Here is a 20,851-nt window from a genome sequence, read left to right as displayed (position 1 = left end):
ACTACTACCATCTCGATGTACTTGCTGTTAATATGGGATCACTATTTGGCATGTCTACACTACTTGCATTACTTTTGTGCTTTTTATAGTATGTTCATGTTGGCTCACTATTTGGCAAGTTCAAACTTCTGCCATACTTATTTACTTTATATAGGTGGTTAAGGTGGGATCACTATTTGGCAAGTTCAGACTATAGCCACATGTTCTATACACTCTTAATTGTTGTGTAATTTGAATCTGATTCCATTCTCTTATGCTAGATATGCTTTTGTTAATATGGGCTCATTATTTGCCAAGCTTGTTTTCATTCTTCTGACTTATGCCAGCCAGTTTATGCAAGCGCAATAAAGTCATTGATAAACCCTACGCCTTACTGTGAAGTAGGACTAAATGTCTTTTCCCATCAACATGAGTGAAAGTTTACCAAAGCTCAGGAGAGTTCAAATTCCATCCGAAGCAAAGATGAACACATTAGCTTAATGGCTAATTAATCGCTAATTGATATGGTTGGCTAAAGGAAGCCTTGTTGTTTACATTTTGCATCAACATCCCTGAGTGGCGCATCGCACCACTGGGCCAAGTCTCCATTGTTGGAGTGCGGCATTAAGTCGCCATTATGGAAAAAGCACTATAAAAGCCAATGACGGAGCTTTCCTGTGCACTTGTACAAATTGTCCCTGTGAACCTGGATCATTAGCAGGCCATATTTCACCCATGGGAAGCCTTTGTAGTGGCGAGTGGACTGTAGAGAGGGCCTCCATTAGACAAAAATGCTTTCTAAATGCACTGTTGCATTTTGGGCTAAGTCACCGCTCAACCTTTGATCACACGTCACTTTTTGGCAAGCGTGTTCGTGTGTGTGTGTGTGTGTGTGTGTGTGTGTGTGAGAGAGAGAAAGAGACACGTCGCCTTCAAAGTCCCAGCCTTGCTCACGACCTCAAGCCTGTTTGCGGATAGACTAAAGGTGGCCTCACTGGCTCCTCGGCTCCTTGTCTTCCCCCCTTTTGCTCCTCCTAATGACGTGCACACACTCTGTTTACACTGTTTGCAGGATTGCTACTAATGAGTGCAGCCAATGTATGGATGGGAAGCGCTAACTGTGACATAGCAACTACTCATTAAAATCATTACTAGCGTGCTCCCTGGAGAGGAGAAGCGTGCCGTGCTTGGTGCTTCAAAGAGCCACACGAGCGCTACATCGAGTCGGAGTTTGCTCATATGATGGTGTCGCTGTCAGAACGACCATTCGGATTTGGACTGGCAGCGAATTGTACACCAATATCGAATGGTGTGAAAAAGTGTTTGGCTGCTTCCTGATTTCTTACTTTTTTGCATGTTTGTCACTAACACAATAACACACCTGAACACAAAATGAAGTTATGAAATTAAACACCAAAGAGGTATTTATTTATATAGTATATTTTTTCCACAAGAGGCAAAAAGAGGTGATGATGCAACGGCACACTAATGGATGTCACTGTTAAAGCGCATATGCATGCGTGCACACACGCTGTTCAGTTCCAAATATGAAAGTTGCAAACGTTGCTGTTTGTTGTGTTGTTTACGTTGTGATATAGTTCAGATATTTGAGCTGTCACAAAAGCAAAACATTTGTGTCAAAGTGAAAGTTATCCTCGAAATGTGTCCTTTTACAAAAAGCTGCCTTTTTAGTGGGAAGCTGATATTTACCTGAAACTTGCTTATGTTCCTTATTTCCCTGAAAGTCCAAATCATCTAAAATGGCCGGTAGTGGACGAGTGGTCTTGTGAAAAATACTTGGGATTGAATGAGTTCAGAGAAAAAAAACTCCAAACCTATATGGCCCCGTGTGAAATTCTGTATTTCGTTTAAAAATTATATTTTTACTGCAAATGGCCTCGAGGGCCGCACTTTGGACACCCCTGAAATAAATAGTCCTACTTGGACTCACAGTCGGGTCTGGAAGCAATTAACCACGATAAATGAGGGACTACCATACTGCTGCAGCAACAAGATGCTGCCCTTAAAGTCATTTCCTTTGCCTTTCTCTCAGAGAAAATGCGGCATATCCTCCCTTGTCCTCTATAATTCCTTATACAGTATTTACGTTAGAACTTTTAATATTCCTCTACCTGTCCTTGCTGTTGAACTGTGACTCAATCACACACACACACACACACACACATACGCAGTGTGAGCAGGAAAAGTCGTTGATGGCGTAATTATCTTATGCAAATACCATGAGCCAATAACCCATCTCATCCCAGCCAGGCTACCATCCACCATAAACATAAGTCAGGTGAATTAGTATCGCCACGATGTTCCTGTGCCTGCACTCAAATGTGCGTACCCGACGTCCAATTTCCACCCCGCTCGGCCTGAGTCACGGCAGCTATTGCTTCATTTCACCATATTTTTTTAAGCACATCGACACGACAGCGAGAGAGAGACAGGGAAGAGGGAAGAGGGGGATTGAATTGCTTGCTGTTGAGAGGTTGGGTTGATGTGTTCCTCAAAGCTATATTGCAGCAGTGAGACTTGAATTTCTCTCTTGTCTTACCTGCATATTTTGGGCGGGGAGTACAAATAAAGAGAAATAGCCTTGGCTTGGCGTAACGCTAACACGGTGTCACCATAAGCATTGAAACTGGACTGAAATTCAATAGCTTTTCCTTCTGAATGTTGTGCTAGCTCCATGCTAATATCGTTATTAGTGACCCCCACATACTGCTAATACTGTATGCACGACTAGTGACCCCCGCATACTGCTAATACTGTATGCACTACTAGTGACCACCACATGCTAATACTGTATGCAGGATTAGTGACCCCCACATACTGCTAATACTGTATGCACTATTAGTGACCCCCGCATACTGCTAATACTGTATGCACTACTAGTGACCACCACATGCTAATACTGTATGCAGGATTAGTGACCCCCACATACTGCTAATACTGTATGCACTATTAGTGACCCCCACATACTGCTAATACTGTATGCACTACTAGTGACCCCCGCATACTGCTAATACTGTATGCACTATTAGTGACCACCACATGCTAATACTGTATGCAGGATTAGTGACCCCCACATACTGCTAATACTTTATGCAGCATTTAGTGACGCCCACATGCTGCTAACACTGTATGCACTATTAGTGACCCCCACATAATGCTAATACTGTACGCACTACTAGTGACCCCCACATACTGCTCATACTGTATGCAGCATTAGTGACCCCCACATACTGCTAATACTTTATGCAGCATTTAGTGACGCCCACATGCTGCTAACACTGTATGCACTATTAGTGACCCCCACATACTGCTCATACTGTATGCACGACTAGTGACCCCCACATGCTGCTAATACTGTATGCAGGATTAGTGACCCCCACATACTGCTATTACTTTATGCAGCATTTAGTGACCCCCACATACTGCTAATACTTTATGCAGCATTTAGTGACCCCCACATACTGCTAACACTGTATGCACTATTAGTGACCCCCACATACTGCTAATACTGGATGCACTATTAGTGACCCCCACATACTGCTAATACTGGATGCACTATTAGTGACCCCCACATGCTGCTAATACTGTATGCACTATGAGTGACCCCCACATGCTGCTAATACTGTATGCACTACTAGTGACCCCCACATACTGCTAATACTGTATGCACTATGAGTGACCCCCACATACTGCTAATACTGTATGCACTACTAGTGACCCCCACATACTGCTAATACTGTATGCACTATTAGTGACCCCCACATACTGCTAATACTGTATGCAGCATTAGTGACCCCCACATGCTGCTAATACTGTATGCACTATGAGTGACCCCCACATACTGTATGACATAATAATGTATGACACTTGGGCAGTCAAACACTATAAGGCTCAACAAGCGACAGGACTGGCACATTCAAGGCCACTGTTGACAACACCTCCTCCTTCCTCCTCCTTACAGGCTGACCCAAAGGAGCTGATCCGCCTGGTCACCCGCCACGTATCCTCGTATTCGGGTTGGCCGGAGGAGCTGCAGAATTTGATCGCACAGCTCCACGCCTACAACGAGCGCCTGACCGACTTCACCCAGGCCCAGGTGCTACAGGGGCTGGGCCGCGGCGTGGACGTGCAGAGGTTCAGCTCCGACCCCGACTACAAAAAGGAGACCATCCTTGGCCTGGCGGAGTAGGTGGCACTTGCAAATATGTCGACTGTGCACAAAATTTTGCCTTTTTGTGGCCAAATGCTAGCACATGTGGTAAAAACGTAGTTAGCTACTTAGTTAAGGAAGCAAAAGCAGAAGTGAGCGCAGGCTTTGTGATGCTGAAGAGGCTCATGTTAGTGCATGTTAGCACTAACGTTGTTCAAACATTGCCCAGTGGTGACAGTTTGACCCTGGAACTGACTCTTTCTATTCATTTGAGACCTATTGGGAAAAGTGTATTACTTCTAATAAGTCATCTAGGAATAAGCAGGCATACTGTATTGTTGTTGATGGCCTCATTTGCTTTACAAATATATTATTGTATACAAATATACTTCTCCTACTACTCCTACTACACATATGCATGTTTTTTTTTTAACAAATATGTACGAGTATCAAGTGTGTGTGTGTGTGTGTGGGAGTGACGCTGCACTAATGAGATGTAACATGGTCATTATTTTACTTTGTGTGTGTGTGTGTGTCAGGACGCTGGATCACAGTGTGTACAGCATCTCGGTATCGTTGGCTAAGCGCTACAGCATTCCTCTGTGGGAGGTCCACATGACTCATCTGGAGTTCCTCTTCACTGACAGCGGGTACACACACACACACACACACACACACACAGAAATGTTTCTTTTTATCTGGTTTCTTCCTCCTGCCGATTGCTCAGTTCATGGCGTGAAAGTAACCTGAAATGACCGGCATGTGCAGACACAACATTAGGTACACCACACTTGACTTTCTGCAGCTGATATTGTGCCTCATGTTTTGCCAGAGCCTTGCCTTATTTGCAATAGAATGTCCTATCAGCACTTTTTCTATATACAGTACAGCACATATGTGTGTGTAGCAGTGATAAATAAGCCCCCTGTCCCATTCCGATATAAGGAAATGGTTTATGGATTGTATTTAATGATAAATTACAACCTAAGCCTAACAATGTGCCTTGGTATATACGTGTGTGTGTGTGTGTGTGTTGCGAAAGGCAAATGTTTGTGTAGCAACACAGAGCATTCCAGGCTTGAAGCATCTGCAATATGGATATTGATTTAATGCATGGATGAATGCTGGGAATGATATAAATAGAGCAGGTGGAGGCTTACAGCAAATACACACTTGGAACAACTTAGAGGGAATGTGCTCTGGGAATGCCTTGGAATGACGACACGGCATTTGTCAAATGGGTACTTATTTTTTATTCAACTGTTTTTATTCCTTTTTAATTCTTGTTAAAAAAAGTAATAAAAACAGTTCAATAAAAGAAATATGTAATATTCTATTGTTTTTATTTTTTTATAGTTATTACACTTTTAAAAATAATGACACTCATTATTATTTAATAATTATTAAATTTAAATTTTATGTTCATTTTTTTAACCATTTTTTTAATATGTTCTGTGTATTTTTGTAATATTTCGGTTACCTTATTTGGTGACATGAGACCGAGTATTAGAAACAGCTCTCGATGCAGTTCTACTGTATGTAAATTACAACAAAAAAAAAAATACTTCTCCTTCTAATAATAATCATATCAATAATCATGTATTAATTAATAGTGTTTTATTGTCATATACTGTATATTATAGACTATAATATTTTGCAAATATTATAAAAACAAATATTTGAAAGAGATATTTGATGCACAAGACTTTTACTCAACTACAAATACTGCGAGGAATGACCTTATACTTACTTACATTAAATACCTCATTATTTCATTCTAGTAGTTTTGCAGTTGAAATGGTATTTGCAAGCTGGTTTGAAGTACACATTGTCCATTTTGGCATGCACGGTACTGCATAGGATGCCAGTGAGAGACAGGCAAGTGTGTGTTGCTTGTGTGTGTGTTGCTTGTGTGTGTGTTGCTTGTGTGTGTGTTGAGTGTGTGCGTGTGAATGAAATTTGAGGTGGTACTGAGATAAAGGGACCGAAAAGAAGAAGAGATGGATGATGGCGACAGGGTGTCCCTGAGACAATGATGTCAGCACAGAATGAACACTGCAGGGATCAATGCCACGCTAAACACCGCCGTCGTCAGCATTGTGCCCGAGTGTGTGTGTGTGTGTGCGTGTGTGTTTGCAGCGAGGTCCTTTGGGGACTTGGACCTCAGCCTCATTTATTGTTTTTCCAAACGACAGCTCTTAAAGTGTTTGAATCCCTCCTCCTGGAAGCTATGGTCACTTCATTAGGTACACACAAACCGCCATCAACAGACGTTTCCAGCGTGGCCTCGCCATCCAAAGCCTCACCACGGAGACTAATTTGTTGTGCAAGTCAACGCAGCCCCAAACAACCAGCAAAAGTCAGCAAAGCAGCAGGTGGTCTTCAAAATGAAAGCTTGCATGAAAGGAACACGAGCAAACCCAGGAGGAGTAGAAGCATAGAAGCTGGCGGTTATGTGAAAGATCTTCAGAGAGGAACACCATCAGCATGTTTTGAGGAGAAAAAACAGAAAAGGAACTACAGACGGCAGCGGCGTCTGACAGCGCGGTACAAATTGTAAATAACGCTCATCATCCTCACAACGGGGACGTCGACGTCTTGCCTTTGGTCTCGGCACGGTTGGCACGAGAAGCCCAGGAGTTCAATCAAGGTCTGATGCTGCGCTATTTAAGCGCATTAGCTCCTCAGCAAGGGAACACTCTGTGGAGGACAGTGGCAGGAATCATTTCCATCTTACAAATGCAGGGAAAAAAGCGAATTCTATGAATATTCTAATCATAAAAAAGTCATTTTTCATATATTGTAGAGCAGGGGTCTCAAACTCAATTTACCTGGGGGCCACTGGAGCTAGGGTCTGGGCAAGGCTGGGCCGCATCAGGTTTTCCAAAAAAAAAAAAAAAAACGCATTTATTAAAAACAGAAAAATATACAAACTTTTTCAGTGCTTTGGTTCCGATTTCCTACAACAAAAGCTCTGATAAAACATTCCACTGTTCTCAAATATATTAATTTGTATTTTTCTGCACAAAATAAGATGAAAAAAAAATAAACAAATCAAGAATAAAGAAAATCAATCCGTAATAAATAAATATAATAATAATAATAATAAAACAGCAAAAAATAAAAACTTAAGAAACCACATATAGTTGGTGGGTAGACAAATTATTTTTTTCAGATTAAAATGAACAAAGCATTATTAGAGCCCTGTAGACATGACAAAACACGACTATAGTCACATTTATACTATTTTTATTTACAACATATTGCGCAACTGCAGGGTCTTGAGACACATGCTAACTCGCAAACTAGAGAGCTAGCGACCTAAACGGTAGCCTTCAAGTTATTTCCTTTAAACTTAAATAGCCAAAAACTTACCACTTCCACACGGATAGGGAGGATAACTATTAACAGTTATTTAACCTTAACATGAACATTAATCAAACGTAATAATTTTTTCTGGGTACATGATACCATACAGCATCCATATCAAACTTGCGCGGGTCGCACTAACATTAAACTTTCATATCAAGGGCCTCAAACTAGTGTCCTGCGGGCCACATTTGGCCCGCGGGCCGCGTGTTTGAGACCCCTGTTGTAGCGGGATGAAATACAGTGTAAGGAATGTACGGTAATAATAATATTCCAACAATTGTCATTTTTTGACTCTATATCCAGTATTACAATATTTACAACACAAATTGTTCTACTACGACTAATAATAATACAGTAAAATAAAAAAACAACAAATGAAAATAAATAATGAAGCCTGATATTTTCTTTTTATATACGTTGTTAATTTGAGGTCAACACCATTGTATTTTGTTTGTGAAACAAACAATTTGAGTTTTTTTTACTTGTTTTTCTACTTGCGTCCTATTTTTCACAAGTTTCTGAAAGGTTGTCGAAGAGTCGGAGGGAAGAGGGAAGGGCAACTTAAAATCTGCATTATTATTATTATTATTATTTTTAGAGGCAATCACTGCAAAAGATTAATTGCTAGCGTGATTGCAAATGTATAATTTGTCTCCGCCGTTTCAGAAGCAACCAGCCAAGGTTTATTAGCTGACATTATCCCGCTGGCTCAGCTGTCTTCCAACACAATTCCAACTTCTATATCGCTGCTTTTTCTGCCTGATATAATATATAATACATAATATATAATATAATACCCAAAGCCTTCTCATCTGGTTCATTTCCAAAAGAACCAGCGTGTGATAAAGCAAATGTAATCCAGTGTAGTGGTCGTCACTTCCTTGCATGTTGTGTTAGCTCTGCCATCCAATCCAAGCTAATGCCATTAAAGTCACATGCAAAGATAATTGGTGTGCTAATCAGACAGTCGGAATTAAAGTGAAGGGAAGCGAGCGGCTGAGGATTACTCAGCATGTCATTACTGTTTGAACTGATGCAGCCCCTCTTTTTCTCATCTTCTTTCTTACTACTAATTTGTTTACAAATTACAATCCAGCAGGGTGTGTGTCTTTTTTTTTTTTTTTTTTTTGATATGTAATTTTATGGTGCGGAGTTCAGGACATTATGATAATACGTGTTTGCACAGCTGAGTCACCTCTTTACTATGCAAATCAAAACTTCCTGTCTGCTATTCAGCATGGACTTTTGTTTGTGTGCAATTTCCTGTTGAGACTTATTAACATGTCTGCATGGATTTCTGTCTATAATTAGCCGTCTTCACAGGATGTTCCAAGCTCTTTAAAATAATATCTCATTTCATATGATCCAGATTTGGATTCTTATTTAACAGACAAAGGCCGATATGCTAAGCTATATGCTATGCTATGTGTTTGTTACGCAATGCTACATGCTGCGTTGTATTATGTTATGATGTTATATTGCGTTACATTGTGTTGTGTTATGTTATAGCATACACATCATCTTTTCAGCCATTCAATATAATGCAAAGTAAATGAATGATAGCTACATTCTTTCATGTTGTATTTCTCTTCCGTCTTCCTTGCAGCCTCTCCACCAAGGACATTGAATCCCGCAGCGAGTCACTGGGCCTGTTCCAGACTCTAAAGAGCAACCCCCAGGCCTTTTATGGCCACATGAACAAGTATGTTCTTCCCAGCGTGGAGGGAAGCGACCTGGGCCGCCTGCTGTATTACTACACCTTGCTGGACGCCGCCGGCTGCGAGCCCTACATGGTCGGCGCCGCCATCAAACCGGAAATCCACGTCAAGCTGCTCAAGAAGCTTCGAGCCGTGGCCAGCGGTAAGTAGTATCACATAGATGGATGATGATGATGCTGCTGCTCGAGCGCTGACTAGAACTACTGTCTGTTCAGTCGAAAACATTTTGCGCTGAGATGCCGACGTTAGCGTCCTCTCCAAGGACATCACAAGCGCTTCGTCACCACTTGGCTCCAACTTTATAGTTAAAGGCCTGCAGGAGGTGCGGTGACTCGGTCTAGAAGAAGTTTAAAGGTCGCAGGGTTGTGTCAGATGTGTTTTCACGCCTGGATTGCTCCGTCTGCTCTTTCACATCGCTGACACATGCCTCTGTTTAACACTGCCATCTGGACTTATTTACCTTTTTAGCACACACCTGTCCCAAAAACATGTCACATCGCACTTTCATCCACCTTGTTTACCTGAATCAGAAAGAGGATGGGGCGCTAATTGGGGAGAGTTATTGTGAAAACTTAAGGCTGCATAACAAGCTCATTTTTTAACTTTTTAACAAAAATTACGTTCAAGTATCACAAGATTTCATCTCGGGTGTGGGATGCCAAATTGCATGCTAACCAAGCTGCGAACACAAACCAAAGCAAAATTTTGGATGTTAACCGAAAATTGCACTAACCGGGTGGATGTTAACCAAGGTTCTGTATTACATTTCATGACCAGAGGCAGTATTATAATTGATAGACACTAAGCACACATTGATGTGACCTAATCAGAACTGCCCCATTGGCCTGAAATATATTTTTCCTAAAACAACTTTCAATAAATGGACAAAAAATACACCTGTGCCCCATTTTGGACACCTGACCCAAATGTTACAATATAAAATGCATACTGAATGGAGAGCAAGCGAATATTCATTGAAGTGTCTGTCTGAGCCTGTTTGGAAATGTGTGTGCGTGTTTCATCATGGTTCCGTGTGAGTAGATGTAAATGTGTGTGTGTGTGTGTGTGTGTGTGTATGAGAACATTGAGTGAGCCCTCCCTCCGGGCAAGCAGGCAGGCGTGCCACTGTTAAATATTTAAAGCTTGGGCAGGCTGCGGTGTTGCCACACTAATGTGTCTGTCTGAGAGCATACATGCTACACTACAACACATACACACTGTACATGTATGACACAAAACAGCTTTTGATGATTTGTTGTGTAGTTATTGAATATATATGTGAATTAGTAGTAAATATATGCTTGAAAAGCCATCACATAGTAGCAAATAAATGATATTTGTTGCACCCCCTATGGGTTTTTGTTCAAAATGCTTTGTAAGACATGCTGGCATACATGTAATACAGCCTCACAGTTGTATTATTTTTAGACAAAGGGTGGCACGGCGGTCTAGTGGTTAGCGCACAGACCTCACAGCTAGGAGACCAGGGTTCAATTCCACCCTCGGCCATCTCTGTGTGGGTTTTCTCCGGGTACTCCGGTTTCCTCCCACATTCCAAAAACATGCTAGGTTAATTGGTGACTCCAAATTGTCCATAGGTATGAATGTGAGTGTGAATGGTTGTTTGTCTATATGTGCCCTGTGATTGGCTGGCGACCAGTCCAGGGTGAACCCCGCCTCTCGCCCGAAGACAGCGACCCTCGTGAGGAAAAAGCGGTAGAAAATGAATGGACAATTTTCCAATTCCCCTGCAAATACATTTTTGCTTGATGTCAGTTATGTTTTGCAACCAATCTTGCTCAAAATTGTCCGTCCCCTAAAGGTGTACACCACTGTGATTGGGCAAAACACCATAAACTTGGTGTTTTGTCCAGTGTTTTGTTGAGTGCATTGAACTTATTGGAGGGTAAAACGTTGGGGTTGAATCACCATCATCGCCACCATGTGGTGTATTTGTCAGAAAAATAACAGCACAGGCAGCACGGTAGGGGTGCGTATTCACACTCATCTTTTGTGTGCAGCAGTTTCAGGAAGAGAAGCATTACAGTAACTTTGACCACACGTGTCAATGGAGGGCTAGGGCGCTGCAGGTTTGCTCGCCAAGCAGGTGAAAATGGAGGAGATGTTGATCGCTAAAATCACCTGATTTAATGACCAGCTGGAGAGAAAACCGGCAGTGTCTCACCCTTCCATGGCGCGAGTTTGACACCCCTGGCTTAGACACTGGCCAGGTGTCCCATCATATTTTGCCAGTTTCTATCTATCCTGTTTGGTGCAGCATACTGATGGCAATGAATCTCACACACGCAGGCTTAAACTACCGCCAGCTGACAGACGAGTCCCTGGACCCACTGGCCGTCCTAGAACCGGTCCTGACCAGTCAGAACGTGCTGTCCATCTCGAAACTCGCCAATCGTCTGCCAAGGCCCGCTGGCAGCGCCGGTGGCGGTGGAGAGCCGGCAACGCTCTCCCCCAGCGAGGTCCACGCCACATGGCTGCAGAAGTTGTTCTGGAAAGGAGACGCCCAGTTGCTGAAAAGACCTCCACAGAGCGACCAGGACTACCTCCATGCTTACGACACCTGCGCCAAGTACCTGGACAGGCTGGTGCCTGCTGATGCCATCCACTTCCTGGACAACATCACTTTCTCTACAGAGGCTGTCCAACAGGTAAGCGCCATTATTAGAATGTATATTTTGTCCATACTAGTCATATCAATTGTTATTTATTGACTGGTTTTATTATGTTTACTTTATTATGTGCAGCTCTAGTGTTAAACAATAGAAGTACTATTGCAGACACATAGCCACAACACTGATACATGTAGGGCAGCGGTCCCACCCCTACCAGGGTGGAACCTGAGAAAAGGATGTAGAGCAGTTACTTCGGGGTCGAGACTTCATCATTCCAATCTCACAGCGGATTAGATTAGATTAGATTAGATTCAACTTTATTGTTATTGCTCATGTCACTGGTACAGGGCAACAAAATGCAGTTAGCATCCAACCAGAAGTGCAATTTTATAAGTACCTTAGTAGTAAGTAAATGTAGAAAAAAAATGGACAGATCTATGTAAATAACTATAACTATAACTATAATACAGTGAGGATATGCACAGGGATATAAATGACTATAATATGGCTATTGTAGATTATACATATTATAAACAGTATGGATGTGACACTATATAATAACAGTAATATGTACAGTATTGCAATGAAGTGACTAGAGTACGGTTATTGCAGATTATATAAATTATAAACAGTAATATCTATGAATGCAACAATATATTACAGTAATATGTACAATAGTGCAATGAAGTGATGGGGGGGGCATAGATCAACAGGGGGATGTAAGTAGTGGAAGGGGTGGGCAATGGGGGGCAGAGTTCAACAAGGATGCACTCTGATCTCTTCTCGGGATAAACGAAGTTGAACCTTTCGACATAGAAAAAGCTTGAAATGAAAAGGTTGGGAAGGTGTTTTTCTTTGACACTTTTGTGGTATGTTGTAGCCACAGTTGATAAATACACACAGCATCATTTCGCAGTGAATATGAGCCCCTTTCCAGCGGAAAGGAATGACATAGACACGGCTTTAACGTGCTTCTTCTCATCTTATGAATAGATCCTTGCTTTTGCCACCTTCCTCTCCACGCCACATTTTAGTTTTACACCCTTCCTTTTTTTCTTTCTTCTCTCACCCCTTGTGCTTCCAAGAGAGCTAATTCCACCTTCTCCATTTCAGAGGCAATTAAACTCCAACTCCCAGCAGGCCCCATGGTCCCACTGGGCTTTTTAACATGCACTTTATCTCTCGCCAACCTACTGTCAGCTCCCTCTCATCCTCGTTTCTGTCATCTTTCAACCCTTTCAGGGGAAAAAACCTTGACTCCTCTCATTGTTTGACCTTTAACACCCCCCCTTTCCCTCATGATGGATCGCTCCATTTCCCACAAGGCCAAAGGGTGAGATAAATGGTTACCGGACGTATATATGTTTTATTTTTTTGGAAGGAAATGGCACTTTACTGGACTTTTTTTTTCCCGTGAGATCATAGAAAGACCATTTATAATCTTTTCACCTTGCAGCTTGCATTTAACGGCTACTGGACTGGCGTATCCACAAGACTCAAACAATAGACACTCCTCACCTTCTCTGGGGAGGTTATGTTGTCTACCCTATTTGTTATTTACTCAGTCAGATATGTTGCTGTAGCGTGGTTCTTTCTGCAGGTGCAGTTTATATAAAAAAATAATATATAAGTTATAACGTATCTTGGGATTGAAGGATAAAAAGTGTATTTTTTTTTAAATGAATGATAATTTGCTACTAGAAAGGGTAAAAAAAGGCAATAAAAACAATACTGTCTGCACGTATATTATGTCTGAAGTTAAAAACATTTAATACGGTGAAAGTGACAAAAATATTCGTATATTAAATTTTCTATTATTTATTTTAGACTTATATAAGACTTCTGTGAGCGGGACCGTTTTGGGACTTAAAGGTGTAAACTTGTTTTTGTCTAGAAAAAAATTCCAACCTGCTCCAAATATAAAAAATGCATGAAAATCAATATTGTTATCAATTATTGAGCTAGTCTGTCTGAAATAAGCCCACCCCAAACATTCCACTTATGACATTGAATATTTTATGTTTTCTCCATCCAAGGAAAAAAACAGTGACTCCTCACACAAAGGGAAGAAAACTAAAAAGGTTTGATGTTTTTAATGCATGTTATGTGGTGAAAGCAGGGCCGTTTTGGAAACTAAGGTATAAAGTGTATGTTTTTTGTCATTTGGTCCAAAAATAATAGTGCATCTAAATCAATGTTGTGACCAATCAACCTAATTTTTGGGCTTTTTGTGCATAGGTTTTCCCTATTCAGCAAGACAGTGAATCATGAATGTAAACATATCATATCAAAAAATGTTTAAAAGTTGAATATAATGCGATGAAAGTGAACCAAAAGTACAATTTTTGTAATATCGTTTTAGGACCTAAAGGTTGATAAGATTTGAAGTAGTGAAAGTGAAAATAAAAATGTTACATGTTGACTTTTTTGAGCGGTTTGAACTGTAAGTTTCTCATTTGCTCCACCAATCATCATCATTTCCGTGTCCATCTCCAGCTGAGCATCCAAGTGCGATCCGGGCTGATCAGCCAAGCCACCAAAGCCCTGCGCCAGCTGGGCGAGAAGAGCAGGAAGCGCGGGCACGAGATGGCCGGCGACCGGGAAGGGACGGGCTCGGCGGCGATGACTTATGACGAGGCCCTGGCGCACCTGCAGCAATCACAAGCCCACCTGGAAACGCTCAGTCACCCCTTCGTCCTTTCGCTCAAAGACAGCCAACAGGTAGAAAGAAGTTGTCGGCACGACACCTTGACTCATTTGTGTGCTTTCAAGTCTGAGAAACGACGTAATCACCCTTTTGATCAAAATGGAAGATCCCCCGTCTTCTACTATGCTTTTCAATCCGGTCAAGTAGAATATATACACCATGCTGTGTCTCATTAGCCTAAGTCACACTCATTTACACTGCTGTCACCTCTCTTTCTGTCTCTCTCGCTGTATGTGTAAACATGGAACCATGAGGGCATTGTTGCTATGCAACCATGAGACATTTTTGACTCCCACATTCTGCTACTTCATAGCATTTAGCCCCTGCTTATGTTTTACAAAGGAACAAACGATCACGGGTTAGACAGAACAATGCAAAATTAAATAAATTCATCAATCTTTTAAATTGTATGATTAATTAAATATCTAATTAATTAATTAATTAAATCAATAAATGCTTCTTTATATTATTAATTTAATGTGTAATTAAATTACAAAAAAAAGTAAATTTTCACATTTGACTCAGGATGGAAACATTCCACCTGCCTTAAAATAAAAAGTGGTACAGTCCCTTTGTCTTATGTCATCCTCAATGAACCAGGAAGTAGCCTGCTAGCTAACTAACGAACAGAAAACATGACTTTTTTTTCACTTATATTTGATAAATGACTTTTTCTTTTGGATGTTTGAGTGATAATAGAGTATTCAACCCGCCACAGAATCAAAAATGCTACACTGTCTGAACCGATCCTCCATGAACCAGTAAGTAGCTTGCTAGCTAACAAACACAAAAACAGAAATAACAATAATACTTTTTTTTTTTTTTTTTTTTTTAGTTTTGTTTGAAGTTTTAGATGGATGTTTGAGTCCCAACGTAAGGATTCAACTCACTCCAGAATCAAAAATGGTACAGCCCTATTGTCTTATGTCATTCTCCATGAACCAGGAAGTAGCCTAGTAGCCTAGCAGCCTAGTAACGGAAGGATGGACTAGAAAAATACATCTCTCCATGATTTAAAAAAAGAAAAATAAATTGTGCCATCCTCTTATATCATCCTCCATCAAGCAGGAAGTACCCTGCTAGCTAACAAACGCACCACATCATTTCAGTCCCGTCCTGTCATAATATGTCCTTCCTGAACCAGGAAGTAGCCTGCTAGCTCAACAAGCACCACATTCAAACATTGTCTTTTTGCTTTGCGTTCCAGGAGCAGCTACGGCGTTACAGTCGACTGTACGATATGTCCCGGTCCGAGAGGTCAAAGGTGCACGAGCTGGCAGTCGCCATGGCAACCGATGGGCAGCCCCTGGAAAGCATCGCAGAGCTCTTGCGGGTCGCTGTGGGTTGCCTGGACCTGTCCGTCAAAAGCGTACTGCAGGATGCCGTCGCCAGAGCAGTCGCCGCACTGAGGTACCGACTCGACTTACGTTAATGGTTAGCCAAGGCACCGGCGGCTAACGGAAACCTGATTCCCAAAGACATCCTTCCTGTGACAGCACGCGTTTATTAATCAGACGAGGTGTGGCCCCGCTGACATGTCAGCAGAAATGAGCTAATAATAGGACGGCGGTGTTGACAAAATGGCTGTCAAACACTTCCCCCTGAGACAGGAAAATCACCTTGTCTTTCTGTTTGCTTTCTTCCTTTCCATAAACGAGCGTCACAGTCACACTTTGTCTGACGACGTTATTAAATAGAGTACGCCCCCCTCCCCGCCGTCGACTGCCATTCAACGCACTCTCCGGCAAAATGTCTTCTTTTGTATTATATTTCTAGATTACAAATATTACAAAATGTTATTGAATATGTAGAAAACGTGTGATGGGTCCCGTTTTTAAAGGGTGCTAAGTGGCCTTAGGAGTAAATGAAGTCTTTAAAGTGAGAATAAATGGCAACATCAGGAGCATCTGATTAGGCTGATGAACGCCAGCCAATCGCCTTGATGACTGCGGCGCCTCATTTCCTGCTTCTTACCTGCCAAATGATGCGCGTTGCAGATAGATGCCAAATGCACAGTGTACTCACGCATTTTGTTAAGATGTTCCATCATGATCTCACACATACACACACACACACAGTAGGTTGATTATACCAAGTCAGTGAATGCATCTTGGTCCATTGTCTTCCATTGCTTCAGTCATATTCTTCCAAGTGTCTTTTTTTATGCATTCACTGCTGCCTTTTTAGGGTGTTTTTGCGGCCATGCCGTCCGTCTTCAAAGTTGGCAGCGATGAATGGAGGCCGCCACTAATGGCCATCTTTTGTATCTGTCACAAGTCATCTGCCTCTCGGTGTGTCTTTTGTGCGCGGTAAAGACAAACGTCCACTGCAGCAGTAAAGAAGTGCTGTATCAACAATGTGAGCGTGTGCATTTTATATTTGTGTTATGCTTGTTTGGGGTGCACTTGAGTCAGGAGAAATCACCCTTTCCTCCTCTTTTATGCTGCGAAATGGCCGTCCTTTTTTGCAAATATACAGTTTATGTTTCTGAAAGGCGAAAAGTAGCAATTTATTGTAACGTTTCACTTCCCCCCACCTACAAAATCCAACTTCATTCTTGTAATATTACACATATTAATGTCAGTTTTTTTTTTTCTTAACACATTCAACTGCAGCCCTAACACTCCTTTGTGCGGGAATAAATTCCTAATTCTACACATCTAATAATGGCTTCCAGACATGTTTTTTTTTATTTGAAATAAGGCTGTCCCTGAAAATAAAGTCTTTGATTGTCTCCCCCTCAGCAGTTGTCCCTTGACATTGTGTTAATTTGAAACTCTTATCTTAATTAGGTGTTACGTAAGATGGTTGTGGGGATTTTTTTATTTTAATTTTTTGTCTATTCTCTTTGTATGTGTTTTTTAATACAGCGGCGATTCCGACCACCTTCTGACTCACCCAGAAGCCCTCAGGGTGCTGGAGGCCATGGTGACGGCGGTGTACCACAGTGTGCAGAGAGGGTAGGAACTGAGAGATCTTTTTAAAAGGTGCATCAACGTCACACACGAATGCCTCTTTAGTGACGACGCGGTGACCTCGGACGACCTGCTGGCCTGGTTGCGTCCGTTCTGCGGCGATGCGTCCCTGCCGGTGCGTCCTCGCATCGCTGTACTGCAGATACTGGAGAGCAACTTTAGCCTGCGAGACAGCGACGTCCGTCTGCTGCTGCTCTACAGGACGGAGGCTGTCCTCAAAGACAGACAGGTAACGGAATATCGGTGTCGTGGGATTGAATAGCTGCTTTCATTTTTCCTGATTGACTAATTCATGGCCCGAGCTTCTTAATTAACGTGTAAATGTATGCACACAGCCATTGTCGGCCCAGGTAGACAGGTGTGTGCCTGTGTGTGTGTGTGTGTGTGGGCGCCGTTCCCTTGAACTAATTGGGCACTCTCCCCACATTTGGCAGGCTTCTGATGTAGCGCTCACACATGTGCACTTTGGAGGAAGTGAACATCCAAAGGGATCAGTTAATTAATCTTTTTTATAATTTTATTTTGAAAGGACCGTGTGCCGCGAGAGCGTGACTCAGCCTGGAGGAAAGAGCAACTTTCTATGCAACCTTTTTATAAGGCCTTTAAATGTGTGGCCGGGGTTTTGTCACCACGTTTGAATAGTTTCTTCCTCCATTGCTGCTTCCTATAGTATTCCAGCATGACAATGCAAAGGCTGCATGGTTCTTATGGTATGCAAGCTAGGAATAGGCATTCAAACATATTTTCTGCATGAGATGATCAGTCCATCAAGACCAAAATAAAAAAATAATTGTCTAATATTTGCATAATTAATGCCATTTCAATTTTTTTCATTAGGATAATTTTAATATGTAAATAAGTGTAAGTATTTTAGATACTTTTCTAATAAATACTATTATTTTTCAAACAAAAAACAAAGGAGGCTCAGAGCTAACACGTTTGTATTTAGAGCCACAGACTTACAGTAACACAATAAAGTAGCTCTGGCCTGCGCATACTGGAAAATATGGAGAAAAATGAACATCGACGTGCCAAGGTTGTTTACTGACTAGCTAACTTTACCAGCCCCGTGGGAACCTCGCTCCACTCCAGTCAATTTGGTATTCCAATTTTACAGCAAACTTGGTGGAAAGACGGCAGAAGGGTAGGCTCAGAGTTAGGCAGTTTTTACTTTCAGATACATGTCAACTGTAATAAAATGAAGTAATCCCAGCCTCCTCATTCATAGAGAGAATTAGGACGATGTCATCGCTAAAAAAAAAGCAAGTCCATTGACGAGCTAAACTTGCCAATGTGGAAAACCTCGCTCCATTCATTTCCCTGTATTGCCTTATTTACAGTGAACATCATACTTTTTTTAAACAATAGTGGAAAGGTGGCAGAAAGGGAAGCTCAGAGCTAAAGTGTCTTTACTTTCCAATGCACGCCAACGACGCCAACCTCTACATTCTTGGAGAGAAATATGAACAAATGAAAACGAGTCCGGTGATTTACTGGCATGCTAATTTCTCCGGTCTGAGGAACCTTGCTCCGTCTTGTTCACAGTGAACTTCATACCTGCTTTAATAATGTAGATTGGTGGCAGAAATTGAGGCTCAGAGCTAAACTAACTCTTCACTTTTTTCCACCAGTCGTTTACAGTGAACATGTTTTAGTTGAGAAGGGTGTCTGTTATGCTTACTTAACTGCTGCTTTCCTGTTAGCCATCTGCTTTATTTTTAGGCAGCAGCTTCCGTTGCCCTTCCTTTGCTTCAACACGTAGCAACCACGTAACACTAAATCTTCGACGATGTGACCTTTTTTTGGGGGGGGAGCAGGCAAATGTTACAAAGACGGATGCTGCCTGTTCAGTCAGTCACTCAGCGAGCGATGAGTCGTTGAAAAGGCCACCACTTCCTGTTTGTGATGCGCCACAGCAGAACGCTGCGATAGTCGTAAGTAAATAGTGATGGATAACACGGTTAGAGAGACGTTATGTAAACACTTGGATGTCGCAAAGCCTCACTTAGCACTTTTAAGGCTGATTGCAAATGACACCAGCGTGTGGGTGGGGGCGGGGGTGCACACATAGATTGTGTGACTTCATCATGAATGATTAGTCAAAACAGCCCACTGCTCAAATGTCACCTGTGTCAGGAAGGGAGCGTTTCTTTTGTCCATGTGCGTGTCTTGTGTGTCTCTTGGCCTTTCTTTTGTTTCTTTGTGGCATTTCATGAACAAAAAGGCGGCGCCCATTCACATTTACAAATGTGTGCTTGCATGTATTCACGCTTATAATTGCATCATTAAGTCCATTTAGCACATTTGGTTTTAAGAGCATGCATGTACATCAGTGTCATTTCCCTTGGAGATTAATTAAGTATCCATTCATTTATTTCACAATGTTATTGATATTCTTCTTTTAGGATTCTTATATATTCTTACAATAATGCACATTTTGACATAATTAAATGAAATGCATTCAACTTTATTAATTCTTTTAATAGTAAAAGAAATAATCTAAAGCTATATAATACAGTAATCCCTCGTTTATCACAGTTAATTGGTACCAGACCTGACCGTGAAGTAGGATTCCTTATATATAAATTCAATATTTTAGTATTTACAGCATAAAAAAACTGTTTACAACTTTGTAAATATGAATTGTAACATTTTTAGAGCCCTGTGGGCATAAAATAACACCCCTATAGTCAACTTTACACTCGTATTACCCAATATCAGAGACATGACAGGAGAAAATGAGACATAAACAAGACTTGTGCTTGTGTGTGTTGCTGCAAATGTGTCTGTTGTGAGATCATTCAAAGCCTGTTGTTTCGGCAGTCAAGTCTGGTGCTTGTGTGTCTCACTGAAAATTACATAGAACAGTACATATTATCACTTCTTTCAATGCGTACTCTATATTATGCCTTATATTTGTATTTTAGACAATTTAGCCACTTTTATGTTTGAAAATGCTTCATTTGGACAGAAATGTGTCCAATTGGCTTGAATATGCCGACTTTTGGACTAATAATAGGCCTTACTCGACCACCAAACAGCAGACTTTGTTTCCATAGCAATTTAGGAGTTATTTTAAATGGTTAAAAATATGTTCCATACATGTGATATGTGATGGAGACGTGTGATCCCCTGGCCGGGCCCAGCAGGTCAAAGGTTACTTTTCCAGCTTTCCTCCATGGCCCCTCAGGCTTATACAGCCCAAACTTTTATTTGTCTTTTTAAAGGCACATAGGCCAGGAGAAGACAGGTTTTGTCATCTCCGTGGTACCTGCTACCGATGATTCAGTCGCGTA

The 20,851-nt window shown here is 41.5% G+C and overlaps 1 protein-coding gene across 1 annotated transcript in view; it reads left to right on the top strand.

Moving 5' to 3' along the window:
* The window catches only part of nbas (NBAS subunit of NRZ tethering complex), a 109,991-nt gene that overhangs the window by 73,802 nt on the left and 15,338 nt on the right, over positions 1-20,851 (top strand). Inside the window, exons 42-49 of the mRNA XM_058056689.2 lie at positions 3,962-4,185; positions 4,690-4,800; positions 9,129-9,382; positions 11,551-11,909; positions 14,370-14,594; positions 15,788-15,990; positions 17,451-17,540; positions 17,601-17,784. Of these exons, the coding sequence (XP_057912672.2) occupies positions 3,962-4,185; positions 4,690-4,800; positions 9,129-9,382; positions 11,551-11,909; positions 14,370-14,594; positions 15,788-15,990; positions 17,451-17,540; positions 17,601-17,784 (1,650 nt within the window). The remainder of the gene's footprint in view (positions 1-3,961; positions 4,186-4,689; positions 4,801-9,128; positions 9,383-11,550; positions 11,910-14,369; positions 14,595-15,787; positions 15,991-17,450; positions 17,541-17,600; positions 17,785-20,851) is intronic.

Source organism: Doryrhamphus excisus, linkage group LG19 (assembly GCF_037039965.1).
Source record: "Doryrhamphus excisus strain RoL-2023G ecotype Guam linkage group LG19, RoL_Dexc_Guam_v1.1, whole genome shotgun sequence".
NCBI classification, from domain to species: domain Eukaryota; kingdom Metazoa; phylum Chordata; class Actinopteri; order Syngnathiformes; family Syngnathidae; genus Doryrhamphus; species Doryrhamphus excisus.
Note: the sequence above shows the minus strand (reverse complement) of the source record. Positions and strands in the feature narration are given on the sequence as shown.